The 16,765-nt window shown below is 44.7% G+C and overlaps 1 protein-coding gene across 1 annotated transcript in view; it reads left to right on the top strand.

Annotated features, from left to right (window-relative positions):
* Positions 1–16,765, top strand: part of CFAP57 (cilia and flagella associated protein 57) — a 69,846-nt gene that overhangs the window by 11,974 nt on the left and 41,107 nt on the right. The window contains exons 6-9 of the mRNA XM_047085240.1: positions 7,169–7,308; positions 8,075–8,240; positions 8,983–9,096; positions 15,043–15,255. Coding sequence (XP_046941196.1) covers positions 7,169–7,308; positions 8,075–8,240; positions 8,983–9,096; positions 15,043–15,255 — 633 coding nt within the window. The remainder of the gene's footprint in view (positions 1–7,168; positions 7,309–8,074; positions 8,241–8,982; positions 9,097–15,042; positions 15,256–16,765) is intronic.

The raw sequence follows: 16,765 nt of genomic DNA, 5'->3' as shown, positions 1-16,765 counted from the left end.
TCTCTCTGCCCCTTCCCTGCTCACACTCTGGGTCGGTCTCTCTCTCTCTCTGTCTCTAAAATAAATAAAAATTAAAAAAAAATTTTTTTGGAAAAAGAAGAACCTCAAATCTTAAGGTGCCCCGTAGAAGCACTCGGCTACTCTCAGTGGGGTTGCAACTGCTGCGGCCCCTTTCGAGGACCCCTTGGAGTTGGCTGTCAAGTCTAAATTGTACATATCCTTTAACCCTGCCATTATACTTCAGAGAATTCCTCATACTGCTGCACATGCCTCTCTACCTGCTCATGTGCACAAACATGCATGTGTATGAAGAAGTTGATTGTTTCTTTTTTGTGTTTAAGTAACAAAACTTAAGCATAAATACACTGCAGATACTGCAACAAAAAAGCACCGTAAAGATAAAGAGGGTCACTTTGTACTTCTAAAAGGGTCACTTCATCAAGAGGATATTATGGTTTTAAACTTTATGCACCTGATAGCATGCATTCAAAATATATAAAGCAAAATTTGACAGAACAATGAGGAAAATAGACCATCAATAATCATAGGAGGAGATTTTAACATATCTTTCTTGGTAATGGTGGGTTTTTTTTAAATAACAGTTTTATTGAGTATTGATTGGTATTTATTCACATGCCGTGCAATTCACATATTTACAGTGTACAATTCAGTGGTCTTGAACGTACTCACAGAGTTGTTGCAGCCATTACCACAGTCAGTTTTAGAACATTTTCATTGCTTCGGGTTCTTTTTGTTTGTCCCTGTGGATTTGAATTATCATCTGAAGTCACTTCCTTAGCCCGATACAGATTTGCTCCCGCCCACCATCTTTGTGCTATTATTGGCAAATACACTTCCATGAGCCCAACGATGCATATAGTTGCTTTCTCAATAAGGTGAAAGAAAAGTGGGGATGAGATATGTATTTATATTTTTTATAATGTCGTAATACATTTATTGGTATTCTTTGTGTTTTTTTGGTGGATTCAAATTACTGTCTGGGGTCACTTACTTCAACCTGAAGAATCTCCTTCAGTATTACATGGCAGGCAGGTCTGTGAGCAACAAACTCTTTATTCTTGTTAGGAATTTATTATTATTATTATTATCATTATTATTATTTTAATATTTATTTTTGACAGAGAGACAGAACCTGAGTGGGGGAGGGGCAGGGAGAGGGAGACACAGAATCCAAAACAGGCTCCAGGCTCTGAGCTGTCAGCATAGAGCCCGACGCAGGGCTCGAACTCATAGACAGCGAGATCACGACCTAAGCCGAAATTGGATGCTCAACCGACTGAGCCACCCAGGCGCCCCATTGTTAGGAATATTTTTATGTTTCATTTTTAAGAGACAGCTTTGCTGGATATAGAATTTTTTTTTTTAAGTTTATTTATTGGGTGGCTCAGTTGGTTAAGCATCTGACTTTGGCTCAGGTCATAACCTCACAGTTCATGAGTTTGAGTCCTGCATCGGGTGAGCACAGCGCTGCCTCTCTGTCTCTGTTTCTCTCTCTCTCCCCCCTCATGGGATTCTCTCTCACTCTCACTCTCTCCCTCCCTCTCTCTCTCTGCCCCTCACTCACTTATGCCCTCTCTCAAAAAAAATAAAGTGTATTTATTTTGAGAGAGACAGAAGCAGTGTGAGTGGGGGAGGAGCAGAGAGAGAAGGAGAGAGAGAGAGAATCCCAAGCATGCTCTGCATTGCAGAGCCCGACGCAGGACTCAAACTTACGAACTGTGAGATCATGACCTGAGCCAAAACCAAGAGTCGGATGCTTAACCAGCTGAACCATCCAGGAGCCCCTGGATATACAATTCTTGATCGACAGTTTTTTCTTTGAGTATTTTGAACATGTTATCCCACGCCCTGTTGGCTTTTATTATTTTTGCTGAGAAATCTGCTGTCACCTTGTTGGACTTCCTTGTAACTGATCAATCATCTTACGCTTGCTGCTTTCAAGGTTTTTTCTTTGTCTTCAGTTTTCAATATTTTTACTATCATGTGTCTGTAGATCTCTTTGTGTTTCAGCTTCATGGATGTGTGCATCAATACTTTCCAATAAATGTGGGGAATTTTGTCCATTATTTATTCAAATATTTTTTTCTGCTCCTTTCTGTCTCCTCTCCTCCTGGTACTCCCACTGTACATGTGTTGGTGTGTTTAGTGGAGTCCCACATTTACCTGCGGTTCTGTTCATTTTTCTTCATTTTTCTGTTTTCCATATTGCATAATCTTTCTTGATCTGCCTTTAACTTCACTGATTCTTTCTTCTGCTAGTTCAGATCTGCTTTTGAGTGCCTCTAGTGTATTTTTCATTTCTGCTATTGTACTTTTTACCTACAGAATTTGCTTTTTTTTTAAACAATGATGTTCTCTATTTGATGTGACATTGTTATCAAAAGTTTCTTTCCTTCTTTAATCATGGTTTTCTTTAGTTCTTTGAACAGATTTGTAATAGCCACTGTGAAGTCGTCATCCATTAAATCCAATACCTGGCCACTCTCACAGGCAATGTCTGTTGCCTATGCACAGCAAAATGCAAATTAAAACAAGTCTGAGATGCCTCTTTTTTTTTTTTTTCCAGTGACACTTTTCCTTGCTTTAATATTTTTGTCTTTTTCTGCTTTTGAAATGAGCTTTCAATTACAAAATACCAAACCCCTTAAAAATGCCAGCCATCGGCACACTGTGGAGAAGCCCCCAAGTAAGGATAGATAGTAGTGGCAGTTGGCAAGAGGTGGGAAGTGATTGAAGCAGTGGTTACAGATGTTCACAGGAAGCTAAAACTATCCAGCAGGTTGTGTCTTAATGTTAACACAGGTTAAACTAGTCACTACCTTGGTGGGTGGCCTCAGTGTTTGGGTTCAGGTTCTACAAGGCGGTCCAATTTCTTCCAGTTAAGAGTTCTTGGCTTGCACCAATCACAGGGTGGCCAGAGGGCACAGGACCAGTCTATTCATTTTTCAAAATGCTGCCATAGGCCTGCTACATGTGTTGAGAGACTTCAGGAGCCCTACCCTTCAGCGACTGTGTGTAATTTGGGTTTCCTGTCTGGACATGTAGCTCAGCCAAAATCCAGAGGCCATTTGTGAGTTTCAGGGATTGGTACAGAATGTCTTGCCCTTCTACATTCCTCTTGGCATTAGTACAGACATTGTTGTTTTGCAATTTGCTGGAAAGTCTCAGCATTTAAGTGACATTCCTTAATCTGAAACTGAAGTTCATTTTCACTGGGACCATCCTTTCCTTCGCAAGGAATACCTGGTGCTCCATTTTGCCATCTTCTACAAAAAGCACCGTTGAGTGGGACGTAGCAGCTGAAGTGGCCTCAGGGCAACGTACTGCATGACTGGCTCCCCAGACAGCAAAGACAGGTGGAGGGGCCACCTTCTACTACTTACTACATTGTAGTAGTCAGAGTCGTTGGGTAACAACTCTAGAAACTTCCCTAGGACTTTTACCGCTGAAAGCACCACCGCTGAGTTGGCGTGAGATTGCCGGGGAGTTACACGTTCCTAGATGTTCTGAGCCTCCCGGCCATCTTTAGGGTTGTAATTAGGGAGTTCAAGATGAAAATCTGGCCCAGTCAGTGCACTCATTTGGGGCCATCAGCCGCTTATTAATGTTCTGTGGGTTCAGATCGAGTAAGTTGCCATTTAGGTGAGATTCGCTGATTTCAGAAAATGCTGCTACAGCATTAGCCACCACCATTGGATGTGAATCTGCAATGAGATCCCACAGAGTATCCAGAAATCCCTGATCTTCCACCATTTGGGCATCGATATCATGGAATTTTGCCACACAGACTGCCGCTGTCTTCCTAACGTAGGGATCTTCATCCTTCAAGCACTTGCAGAGCTATTCTGTCATCTTGTCCACCCGGATGCACCCCTGGCCCTGCCTGCCAAGGCCTGAATTAGAGGATTGGGATCCTCACAGTCCTTCACAAAGCTATGGACAGCCATGATGGCCACGTCTGGCTGACTCTTGGTGAGGTTCATCAAATAGAGATACGCAAGCTTCTTTAATTTCAGATGGTCAGTGTGCGTAGTTTCTTACATCTGGAAAGAGAGAACTGACATCCTGCCCCCTGGTCATGGCAGCAATCGCTTTCTGCCCAGCCTCCTTCCTCTTTTTCTTTCTTTTCATTGTTGAGTTCAGCCTCTAATTCAAACATTGCTCCTTTTTTATTGATTGTGAAGTCGCGTGGAGTCAGTTGTGGTTTGGGATCTTTAATGTGCACCAGAGGCAAGGCTGGGGGCGCCAGCAGCCCAGAGAGCCTGGCCTGAGCAGTGGTATAATTGTTTCCTGCACGTCATGACTGAGATGCTTCTTTATGAAAATTTTTTAATGACATTAACCAAAATTAGAAAGTCAGATATCACCCGAAATTTCTGAGAGCAAAAGAGAATGGGAATCCTTATGGGATGGTGAGGGGATGTAAACTGGTATAGACATTCTAGAGAGCAGTCTGATATTTCCTGGTTGAATAGAGAATGCATATATCTTGTTACCCAGTGGTCTGCTCCTGGATCCATACCAGGAATTACATCACGCCGGTCCGTTAGCACATACAAAGACGTTCGCCTTCGTGTTCGTAGCAATGGAGAGTCGAAGACAACCCAGCTGTCCGTCCCCAAAGAGCTGGATGCATACCACAGAATACCAAATCTCTGGTAGAAGCAATAATTATATACATGACAACATAGATGGTTGAGAGAAAAAAGTAAAACTGAAGAATGCAGTCTGAAGGATGGTGCCATGTATAGAAATATCCAAGAACATGGGGGCGCCTGGGTGGCTCAGTCAGTTGAGCGTCCGACTTTAGCTCAGGTCATGATCTCCCGTTTGGTGGGTTTGAGTCCCGCATCGGGCTCTGTGCTGACAGCTCAGAGCCTGGAGCCTGCTTCCGATTCTGTGTCTCTTCTCTCTGCCCTTCCCCCACTCATGCTCTGTCTCTGTCTCTCAAAAATAAATAAACGTTAAGAAAAAAAAAAAGAAAAATTTCCAAGGACACAAATGAGACACATTAATTGGTGCCTTTGATAAGGGAGGAACAAGAGTGAAAATTAAAAGAGGAAGGGAATGAAATATAAAATAAAAATTGGCCGTACGTGAATTATGACAGTCTGTAACTCTGCGCCTGAGCTACAGAATGAAGAAAGTAAAGGTACAAAATCAAGGAAATATGAGGCAAGGTCATCAGACAAGTTTTGGGGCTGGGAGAAAGAGGAAGAGAGTCTGAAGGCCTGGAAAGAGAATAAATGGCATGAAATCGGTATCTTGGAGATTCAGAAAGTGAACTTACTGAAAAACATGGAGTTATCGGTCCGTTGGAGGCTTGTGGTCATGAATTTCAAGTGAAATCGGTAAGCCTGCTTGTCTGATTCTCCATCATCGTACAGCTTCTTAGGCAGAAGTGCAGAGAAAGGACGAAAGAGGATTACTGTTGTGTTTAAGGTAAGAGAGGTGTGAGTGTATTCAAAAGCTGATGGGAATGTGCCAGTAGAGACAGGGAGGTTGAAGATATTGGAGAAAGAAAGGGTAAGGGATGGAGAAGGGGAATACTCTGTCCTGCCCCCCACCCCAGCACAGCACAGCACCTTTTCTTCCGAGATAGTAGGGAAGGTTGAATGCATGCAGCTGAGTTTGTAAGTGAGAAAGGGCCAGAATTTGAGGGAATCCCCATCTCAGCCTTTGGTTTGCTTGTGAATGGGCCTAAAATGCGTGCACCTAATTGAATTTCCCAGCCATCACTCCTCATTCAGGTGTCCCAGGTATAAGGCCTCCGAAAACAGAACAATGTGAAGCCTGTACAACCAGTGTCACAGGAAGCATCTCCGTGTGAAATCATTCACCCCAGCTCTCACTGCTGCTGGTGGCGGAATGACGCCATTTCTCTGGAGAGAAGTCTGGCAGGGCCTCTGAAGGTCTTTAGAGTCGTTCATGCCATTTCCCCCAGTATTCCCCTTCTAGAAACGTACCTGTTGCGTCCGTCCCAGCCTATTGATAGTGATGCTTTTGGCTAGGAATGCCCGCGGCACTTTGCCCAGGCCCATATTACTCATAGCAAACCCCCAGACGTTTCTCCCACCACGGCCAGAGTTGTGGCTGGACTGGACCTTTTCCTTCTTAGGATCATTGCAGGAGGCACTTCAGCACAAAACACCAGGGAACTTAGGGGAACAGATTTGTTACTCACATGCTCTGGAGGGTACGGAGCACACATGAGGGCTGCACAGCAAGGTCATGGGGAGAGAAAGGGCATGGGCTTTGCCTTTACTGGAGTGTGGGGGGTGGGATGTCTAGGATTTTGTGGGTTTGCTCTTTATGGGCTAATTTAAAACCTAAGAGCACAGGAAGGAAGAAGTGGGATCACTCAAGCAGCCAGTTATCCAAGTTATCCAGGGCATTATGAGAAAGGGACTAACATGGGCAGCAGGGGGGGGCAGCCTCATTCCTCATCTGGTTGTTTTGCTGGTAACTGTGTCACACAGCTGGCACTATGTTTCTTTAAGATGGATGTCTTTTGAAATGGATGCGTCCGCATTCAAAAGCTTAGTGTTGGATACTTCCACTGAAGGAGCTAAGGAAGTCATCAGAGAGGTACAACGACTTAACCCGCAAGGATGTTTAGTCTAATGTTATTCCTAAATAACAAATGATGGAATCCACTGAAATGTTCCCATAGTAGAGGAGTGGCTACATTAAATTCTGGTACAGCTATAGAACAAAGTTCTGAGGTGCCTGGGTCACTTAAGCATCTGACTTTGGCTCAGGTCATGATCTCACGGTTCGTGAGCTCGAGCCCCGCTTCGGGTGAACCCCGCTTCTCTCTCCCCCATCTCCTCTCTCTCTATCCCTCATGGGATTCTCTCTCTCTCTCTCTCTCCCTCTCTCTCTCCACCCTCCCTCATTTGTGCCATCTCGCTCTCAAAAAAAAAAAAATCCTTAAAAAAATTTTTTAATTGCCATTTTTTGTCATTTTAAATTGCTTTTTAAAATAATAGCAGCATTGGAAAATATGCATAATATTAAAGCAGTCTTCCCACGGCCATTATCTGCGCACCCAGGCTAACTAACATTCGTAGGTGGTAATGGAGCTGAAGTATAGAGCCAGCCCTTTGCTTACTCTGCCAGATCTCACTCTGTGTGATTTCTCCAGGGGGAGCCTGCTCACTTCGAGTATCTGATGTACCCCTTGCACTCCGCAGCCATCACCGGGCTAGCCACGTGCATCCGCAAACCCTTCATTGCCACCTGCTCTCTGGATCGATCCGTTCGCATCTGGAATTATGAGTCAAAGTAAGGATGAAAGGCTTCGCGACTGCAGCGTGCAGGATCCCAGTTGTTACATTTGTTCATGTAAATTATTTTAATTAGAGAGTTTTAAAATGTAATTACTTGAAGCTCTCAGTTGGAAAAGGTGTTTTGTTTTGTTTTTTTAATCAAGTCTGTCAACTTACCTGTTTCTCTTCCCTTTTTGCTCGTGCTCGGGCTAGAACATGGCTTTGTGTTTTATTAAGTGCTTCACCACACGCCAGACACCATGCTAGACAATGGGGACATAAAGATAACACTCCGCCTTCTTAAATAATCTCCTGTGTTCTTCCAGTTTTCCTCTCTCCCTCCAGATGTACTTTTCGTCACATGGGACTCTCCAGACCACTACATCTGTCTCCTCATCACTGCCCCCGACCATCCTTAACTCCCTAGTGACTTTTTCTCCCTGACATGGATTTCCTGAGGATCCCCAGCCTAGAGTGGCCCCCCACTGTAATTTCTCTGTCCTTTGTGTATAGCCACTGGGTTGCCGAAAAGAAACCATGCGGTCCTTCCAACTCGGGGGATCCAAATGGAGCTGTGCCTTCAGCATCGCTAGAGAACTCGTTGATCACTTCCCCTATTTCCCATACTCATTGCCGGACACTCCTCAAATAACCAAAACCTGGGGAAAAGAGGAACCAAAATTTCAAGCGACAAAGTATCTCCTATGCTATGATAGAAATATGTGCCAGATACAATGGAGGGCTCAAGGGAGTTTCTTAGAATTCCATAATCTTGTTCACAGCACTCTGGAGCTATTTAAGGAATACCAGGAAGAGGCTTATACAATCAGCCTTCATCCATCAGGGCACTTTGTTGTCGTAGGATTTGCTGACAAACTACGCCTTATGAATCTACTCATTGATGATATACGTTCTTTCAAAGAATATTCTGTCAGAGGATGCAGAGAGGTAAGATGCTGGAGATAAAGGTTCAGTTTCTTGGAAAACTGGGGGTTGAAGTATCAAGAACTAACACACTCTGGCAAAGTGGGACCAAAGTCTGCTTACAGAACATCAGTGGCTTTAAAAGAAGAAAAGGCAAGAGATCGGGTTCTCCTCTCCCCAAACTTCTTGAGCATACAGCTCTATCCCATTTCTGTCTTGCTCATCAAGATATTTCACTGAACCCCAAGCCTTGTGAGAGCCCACGTGTGATTAATTCTCTCTCTGATTGCCGAGTAACAAAAAGTGTCAAAAAGGGAAGTCATCTCAGAATCGGAGGGCCAGCCAGTCGGGAAGGTGAAGTTGGAGATTGGGAGGGGCCTGGGAATAGAAGCGTCACCAGGGAGAGGCAGTAGGCCGCCCATCACACTTCCCCCTGAGGTGACCGCAGAAACCAGATAGTGATTTCGGGAGTTGCTTCCCCACTCTGACACTTCTACAAACAACGAATGCTGCAGTCTACCATCCAAGCAGCGTCATGGTCCGTGCACACATCTTGGCCAGTATGAGCTGGCAGCATCTTGGCCAGTATGAGCTACAGGAATAGCCAAGATGCTGGCTGGTCCTCAGTCCCTCTGCACCTTTCCCCCCCGATTTCCACTTCCACACCTGCTTTCAGCCTGAACTCTTTAGGAAAAAGAGCTCTTGACTGTAACGTCCAGAAGGCTCATTTCTCTCATTCTTGCTCTCTTGCTTTGTTTCTTTGTAGTGTTCCTTTAGCAATGGAGGTCACCTGTTTGCTGCAGTCAGTGGAAATGTGATTCACATTTTTGCCACTACGAGCCTGGAGAACATCTCGAACCTGAAAGGACACACCGGGAAGGTCAGTGAGTGAGTAGTGTCCAAGGACACGGGAGGCACAGAGCCAAGCATTATGCTTGCTGAGTGAACAAAAGAGAAGCAATGCGTTTCCTCTTGGAGTTCATGGTCTACTTGGGGAAAGAGACGATAAAACAAAAGCACAGGGTAATTACTAATTGCAATAAATGCAATGAAAGAAAAACATGGGGTGTTATGAGAGTAAATAATGAAAGAGTTGGCATAATTTAGAGTGGGGTGTTCATAAAGGCTGGGTCCTAAAGGAGTAGGAAGGAATTAACCAGATAGAGCTTCAGAGGAGCTGAAAAGTCTGTGGGGCTGGAACCGTAGGTGTCAGGACAAAACGGGACCCAGCTGAGGTTGGTGAGATTAGCAAAGGCCCAAGTGCATGGAACCTTGCAGGCCTCCTAAGTATAAAAAAACTATAAAAAAGATATCCTCCTTGTGCCTTGAAATCATTGAAGATTTTCAGAGGAGGGAATGATATGACCAGATTCGCATTTTAGACTACTTTGGCTGCAGAAAGAAGAATGTATTGAAAGGGTGGAAATGGTAAGGAGACTATTGTGGATGTCTACACCATTTTGGACCATAAAGGAGATGGTACAGATAGGGAGAAGGAGGTGGATTCAAAAGATACTTAGCAAGCAAAGCCAGTAGTTTTCAGACAGAGTGGAGATGGGGCATGAAGACAAGGGAGGGGCCAAAGGTGGAAAGACTTAAGAAGTCGGTGAAAGAATTTGGACAGAAAAAGCACTTGAAAGGCATGCTAGGCAGAGGACCTATTAGAGATGATGGAACTGGAGTATAAAATAGGGTGGTGGTTTGAGGTACACATGGCTGGAACGTTGGGCACATTCCAGCAGTGGTGGAAGGAGCCAGAGAGGTTGGCTACATCCCAGTGTGCGCACCATGCCAAGGAATTGGACTTTACTCTGTAGGTGATGAGAGGCAACTGAAAGGATTCAGGAAAGGAAGTAATGGGGTTAGAGGTACTTCTCCAAACAGTATTGAGGATGGATTAGAGGAGAGGGAACTTGGAGGGATGGAGACCAGCTAAGAAGTGAGGGTGAAAGATGAGGCAGAAAATAAACCATGGCTTTGGTAGTAGAGACAGAGAGAAGCACGACATTAAGTTCCATTTTGTATATGTTATGTGCCATGTGTCCAAGAACTATGGTACTCAGGCATGGGGGTCAGGAAAGAAGTCAAAGCTGAAAATGAAGATTCACGGGATTAGGTGGTAGTGCAAGTCAGAGGCATAGATTACATCACCAAGGGCCTGGAATTTGAGAAGAATCTTGGGCAGAGACAGGTGACCAACATTTCAGGGACTGGTTAAAGAAGAGAAGGACTGCAAATGAAGGCACAGAAGAACTTGGAATCAAGGAATTGTATCAGAGAAGTGAAGGAACTCTTCCAAGATAAAGTAGTTGGTGGCATTAAAGGTCAGAGAGAGGGGCGTCTGGGTGGCTCAGTTGGTTGAATGTCCAACTCTTGATTTCAGCTCAGGTCATGATCTCATGGTATGGTATGTGGGATGGAGCCCTGCATTGGGCTGACAGCATGGAGCCAGCCTGGGATTCTCTCTCTCCCTCTCTGCCCCTCCCCTGCTCACTCGCTCACTCTCTCTCTCTTTCTGTCTCTCAAAAATAAATCAACATTTACAAAAATAAGTAAAGGTCAGAGAGAGGTCCTGTAAAGACTAAAAACTAACCATTGAGTGTGGCAAATAACAGGTGCATAAGTGCAGGAACTGTGAAAACACTGAGCTTTCCGGGTTTCAACAATGCGATTGGTCTTCAAGTGACTGTGGAGGTGCAGATGAAAGCATGCCAGGTGATTCTGATGCTCTTTCTAGAACCGTGTGCATCTCCCTGGGAGGCCCTCCCTGACCAGTCCAGGAAAGCAGCCCTTTGTTGCATCCCTTTGCAAGTATTTATAACACTGGTTTCTAACCAGGGTTGTATGTTAGACTTACATCTGCAGTATTAAAAATATACATATACAGATGGAGGATACAATAAAGCCATGCCCATGGAAATTTATAACCTTAAATACATATATTAGGAATATAAAAAGATAAAAATCAGTGATATAATCATCTAAAGAAGTTAGAAAAGGAACAGCAAATTAAATTCAAAGAAGATAAAAGGAAGGAAATAGTAAGGATAAGAGCAGAAGTTAATGAAATAGAAAATAAACACAATAGAAGATCATCAAAGCCAAAACATGGTTTTGGGTTTTTGGTTTTTTTTTTTTTTTTTTAATGTTTGTTTGTTTTGAGAGACGGGGGGAGGGGAGAGAGATAATCTAAGCAGGCTCCGCACCATCAGCACAGAGCCCGATACGAGGCTCTCATGAACCATGAGATCATGACCTGAGCCAAAATCAAGAGTTGGACATTTAACCAATTGAGCCACCCAGGCACCCCAGGTTTTTTTAAGTAATCTCTACTCCCAATGTGGGGCTCAAACTCAGAACCTTGAGATCCAGAGTTGCATGCTCTACCAACTGAGCCAGTCAGGTGTCCCCAAAACTTAGCATTTTGAAAATGCAAAATGGACAAGACTTTAACATGACTGATTACGAGAGGAGAAAAAAAGGAGGAAAGGTAAATAACCAGTATGAGGAATGAAAAGGGGATATCACTACAGATCCTATATAATAAAAAAAGATCATGAGGGGATATTATGAACAACTTTATGAAAATAAATTTGAATAATATAGATGAAACAAATTCCTAGAAAAATTGAGTCTATCATTTAAAAACCTTCCTATAAAGAAAACTCTAGGCCCAGAGCATATCACTGGAGAATTATATCAACTTGTAAGGAAAAAAAAAAATGACACTAATAATATTGAAGAAACTCTTGCAAAGTATAGAGAAAAGAGCAAATACTTCCCAATATTGTTCTGTGAGGCCAGCATAATCATGATACCAAAACCTGTCAAAGACATCATAAGGAAGAAATGCTAAGCTGGTCTTTTTTGTGACCATAGAAATAAAATATTATCAAGCCAGTCCATCAATATATAAAAAGGAGAACACAACATGACCAAGTTGGATTTATTCCAGGAATACAGGATTGTTTTACAATTTGAAATCAATTAATGTGGTACACCACATTAGCATAATAAGGATGAAAAAATCATATGTTTATCTCCATAAATGCAGATATAATAAAATTGATAGCATTTAATATCCATTCACGATTTTTTTTTCATTTTTTCTTTTTTTTTTTTAATTTTTTTTTTTTCAACGTTTACCTATTTTTTTTGGGACAGAGAGAGACAGAGCATGAACGGGGGAGGGGCAGAGAGAGAGGGAGACACAGAATCGGAAACAGGCTCCAGGCTCCAAGCCATCAGCCCGGAGCCCGACGCGGGGCTCGAACTCACGGACCGCGAGATCGTGACCTGGCTGAAGTCGGACGCCCAACCGACTGCGCCACCCAGGCGCCCCCCATTCACGATTTTAAAAAACAACACTTGGGCACCTGGGTGGCTCAGTCGGTTAGGCATCCAACTTCAGCTCAGGTCGTGGTCTTGTGGTTTGTGAGTTCGAGCCCCACGTCGGGCTCTGTGCTGACAGCTCAGAGCCTGGAGCCCATTTCAGATTCTGTGTCTCCCTCTCTCTCTGCCCCTACCCTGCTCACGCTCTGTCTCTCCTTCAAAAGTAAGTAAACATTTTAAAAATTTTAAATAATAAAAAAATAAAAAACAACAAACTAAAAAATAATGGAACTTCTGTTATAAAAATCTTATGCAAGATATTTAAGAAAACCTACGACAAACAGCATACTTGATCCTAAAATTATGAAAGCATTCCTTCTGAGATAGAGAACAAAAGATGATGCCTTCTGTTAGCCTGGTACTGAGTCCTAACCAGTGCAATAAGACAAGAAAAGGAAATATGTCTTAGTCCATGAGTCTGCCATAACAAAACAGCACAGACTGGGTAGCTCATAAAGAACAGAAAAGTTTCCTCACAGTTTGGAGGGCAAGAAGTCCAAGACTCAGGTGCCAGCATGGGTAGGTGAGGGCCCTCTTCCTGGCTGCAGATTTCTCATATCCTCACATGGTAGAAGGGGTGAGCTAGCTCTCTGGGGTGTCTTTCATAAGGACACTTACTAATCCCATTCATGAGGGCTCTACCCTCATGACCTAATCACCTGTCAAAGGGCCCCACCTCCCTATACCATCATCTTCTCGGGTAAGGATTTCAACATACGAACTGGGGGGTGCAGGGTAGAGTAAGAGACAGAAACATTCAGACCAAAGCAAAATAAAAAGCGTAGAAATTGGAAAGGAATAAATAGATCCTCACAGACAACATGACTGAGTATGTAGGAAATTCAAAGAGTTTTCAGAGAAACTATTAAAATTAGTGAATCTAGGGGGGCGCCTGGGTGGCGCAGTCGGTTGAGCGTCCGACTTCAGCCAGGTCACGATCTCGCGGTCCGTGAGTTCGAGCCCCGCGTCGGGCTCTGGGCTGATGGCTCGGAGCCTGGAGCCTGTTTCCAATTCTGTGTCTCCCTCTCTCTCTGCCCCTCCCCCATTCATGCTCTGTCTCTCTCTGTCCCAAAAATAAATAAAAAACGTTGAAAAAAAAATTTAAAAAAAAAATAAATAAAAAAAAATTAGTGAATCTAGGAATAGTGTTGGAAATAGCATCACTATATTTTTTCAAGGGTATTTGTACATAATAGTAACAGAGAATCCAATTTAAGAGGTGGAAGTGGAGCTGAGGAGGTGGTTAAGGACGTGCCCCACAGGGCCGCAGTCATGGAAATACCAAAAGAGGTGGCCAGTGGGTCAGAAGGTTGGTTCCTTATGAGAAAATAAGCAAATATATTGAAGATAATGGGAACCAGGACTCTCACTATTGGCGAAGGAAGTTATAAATATGATAAGGGGAAGATCTAGAAAGTTGTTGTTGTTGTTGTTGTTGTTGTTTGTTTCTTTGTTTAGTGACCTGGCTGAACGAATCCTGAGAAGTCTTTCTTTCCCCTGCAGTGTGCAGCCTTGATGTCCCTGCTCAGATTTTTGTTCTTTTTTTTTATCTTTTCTCTGGTTGCCCCTGCGTTGACCTGAGCCACTCATTAGTCACAGATTGGGCTTAGCCCCCTTAGCCAGTTACACTTTCACCCTTTACCATTGGATCTGTGTGGCTGGAAGGCGGCTGTCACAGTTCACAGAGTTCACGTTTTTTTGCTCCTTGTTCAGCCAGGTTCTAGTAGTTTGGAGGTTCTCTCTCTGTACCTGAGAGAGTGCAGCCCTAGCCATGCACACAGTCTTCTAGGCTGCCAGGGATAAGTGTGATTTTATTTCTAAGCCTGGCTTCCTGGGAGATGCCCGTGGACCAGAGGAGATTATTATTCGGTTAGGGTTTGGTCAGATGTTATGTTTAAACCCCTTGTGCTAGTGAGGTTTCTGCCCTGTGTTGATGGGTCCCTGTGCAGCTCAGAAGACGCTTTCGAGTTTTCCCCATATCCTGCTCCGATTGCTCTTGAGTGGGGCGGCTTAGCACATGCGCACAGCCTTCCCGACCCCCGGAGTTGTCTATGATTGCAGAAGGTCTCTCCTTGACTGTGTCTTTCCCTCGTTCTATTAAAATTCTCATGCTCTGCTATTTGCTCATATTGTGGACCTACCAGCCCTTTCTTAATCGCACTACACCGATACCTCCATCATTTTAGACAATGCCCAGAGGGTAGACTTGTTCATGCTCTGTTCCAAATAAAGCCAGTTTTGGGTTTGCTGAAGGGCACGCACCAGGAAAGGACATTCTGCCTCGGTCTAGTGGAACACGTGAGGAGTTCATCCTCCTTTCCCTAATGAGGCATCTGTGTGTGTGTGTGTGTGTGTGTGTGTGTGTGTGTGTGTGCACGTGTGTGCACAGGGACATATGCACGCTTTTAACTGGGTACGCCTTCATCCCCTGTAGGTTCGCTCGGTTGTGTGGAACGCGGATGACAGCAGACTGATCTCTTGCGGCACAGACGGTGCTGTCTATGAATGGAATCTGTCCTCAGGAAAGAGAGAGACAGAATGCGTTCTCAAGTCCTGCAGTTACAACTGTGTTACTGTCTCCCCCGATGCCAAAATTATCTTTGCAGTTGGATCAGACCAGACCCTCAAGGAGATTGCAGACTCTTCGGTGAGTCTGCCCCGGCCCCACCTCCGGGTTGCCCGCTGGTCTGCAGAAGACAGCCTCCACGGGCGCAGCAGGAAGTGTGACAGGAAGAGGGCTCGTCAGAACAGGGTCCCTTCTTCATGGGACGACCCTCTGGGTCATTCCGTTATTGATACTTCTGGGATTTCCTGCCCGGCGCCCTACCTGACTGGTTAAACCGTGGGGCCCCTTTCTCCTTCTGTTTTGCTGGCTGGCTACAGGTCTCTTCCACCCTCCAGGCCCGCAGGTCAGCAACATCTCCAAACTGCATGCTTACCCTGGGGTAGAGACGGAAGTATAGTTACCGCTGTCGCCTCGGCTCGGCCACCACATTTGTTCGAGACCTCCAAACTCTGAAATTTAGGAATTACCACATTTGGCTCCAAATAGCTGAGGGAGGAGAGAAGAGTTCAGCAGAGACACTTCACACAAACGTGGCTGGATCCTTCTCCAGGCGCCAGTGACAGCCGATCTTCTTTGGTGCTCGTCACCCTCCTGGCGCTGGGGCCGGAAAGCGCACAGACACCACGGCAGCAGACTGACCCGAGACGGGTTTCACCATGATTGGAGCCCAGCTGAGAGGAGGGGTCTCTCCACTGTGCCCCCAAGTAGCTTAGTCCTAATTGTGTGGTGGCTTTTACAGTGCTGAACCGGAACAAGCCCCTTCAGGCCAGGCCCGCAATTCACGCCTCTTGCTGTCCCTACTAGCCGGCGCACACTGCATGACCCACACAAACATTCCCTCAATGTTTGGTGGGAGGGTGGGTGGGTGATTGGATGGAGGGAAGGCACGGTGAGTGAATTCACGAAAAACAAAATGAGTTTCCTGATAGTATAGTTTTGTTTGTGTAACGGACATTAATAACTGTTTGCTGAATGGCTATATGATCCGTATCGCATTCTGAGTGTGAGATGTGAGGTAGCCTAGCAGTCACGAGCAGAGACACTCGGGCCTGACTGCCACTTCCTAGGTGGGTGCTGTCTGTGTGGCTCTGTTTCGTCATCTTAAAATAGGGGTAACGGTAACTGCCCCCAAAGGGTTTTTGTGAGGATCAAATGAGTTAACAACATGCAAAAGCCTTAAAATGGGGCTTGGCTTCCTTGTAAAAAAAATTTTTTTTAATGTTTATTTAGTTTTGAGAGAGACAGAGACAGAGTGTGAGTGGGGGAGAGACAGAGAGAGAGGGAGACACAGAATCTGAAGCAGACTGAGCTGTCAGCACAGAGCCTGACACGGGGCTCGAACCCACGAACCGTGAGATCCTGACCTGAGCCGAAGTCGAATGCTTAACCGACTGAGCCACCCAGGCGCCCCTTGGCTTCCTTTTATTAACGTTAATCCTAACTCCCAGAATACTTGTTCACCAATCAGGCAGCCAGGATACACTGAAATCAGTGCCTTTTATGCGTAGACACCGTGCCAGGTGCTGTAAGGAATAGAGAAACATTTTTCAGTACAGAACTTGCCCAAGTGTTGCTGTTACAGGAGAGGAGG

Source organism: Lynx rufus, unplaced genomic scaffold, assembly GCF_022079265.1.
Source record: "Lynx rufus isolate CCGP_SWC_20201006 ecotype Redwood Valley unplaced genomic scaffold, mLynRuf1.p SCAF_2, whole genome shotgun sequence".
Classification (NCBI taxonomy): domain Eukaryota; kingdom Metazoa; phylum Chordata; class Mammalia; order Carnivora; family Felidae; genus Lynx; species Lynx rufus.
The sequence above is the reverse complement of the archived record's forward strand: the minus strand, read 5'-3'. Positions and strand labels throughout refer to the sequence as shown.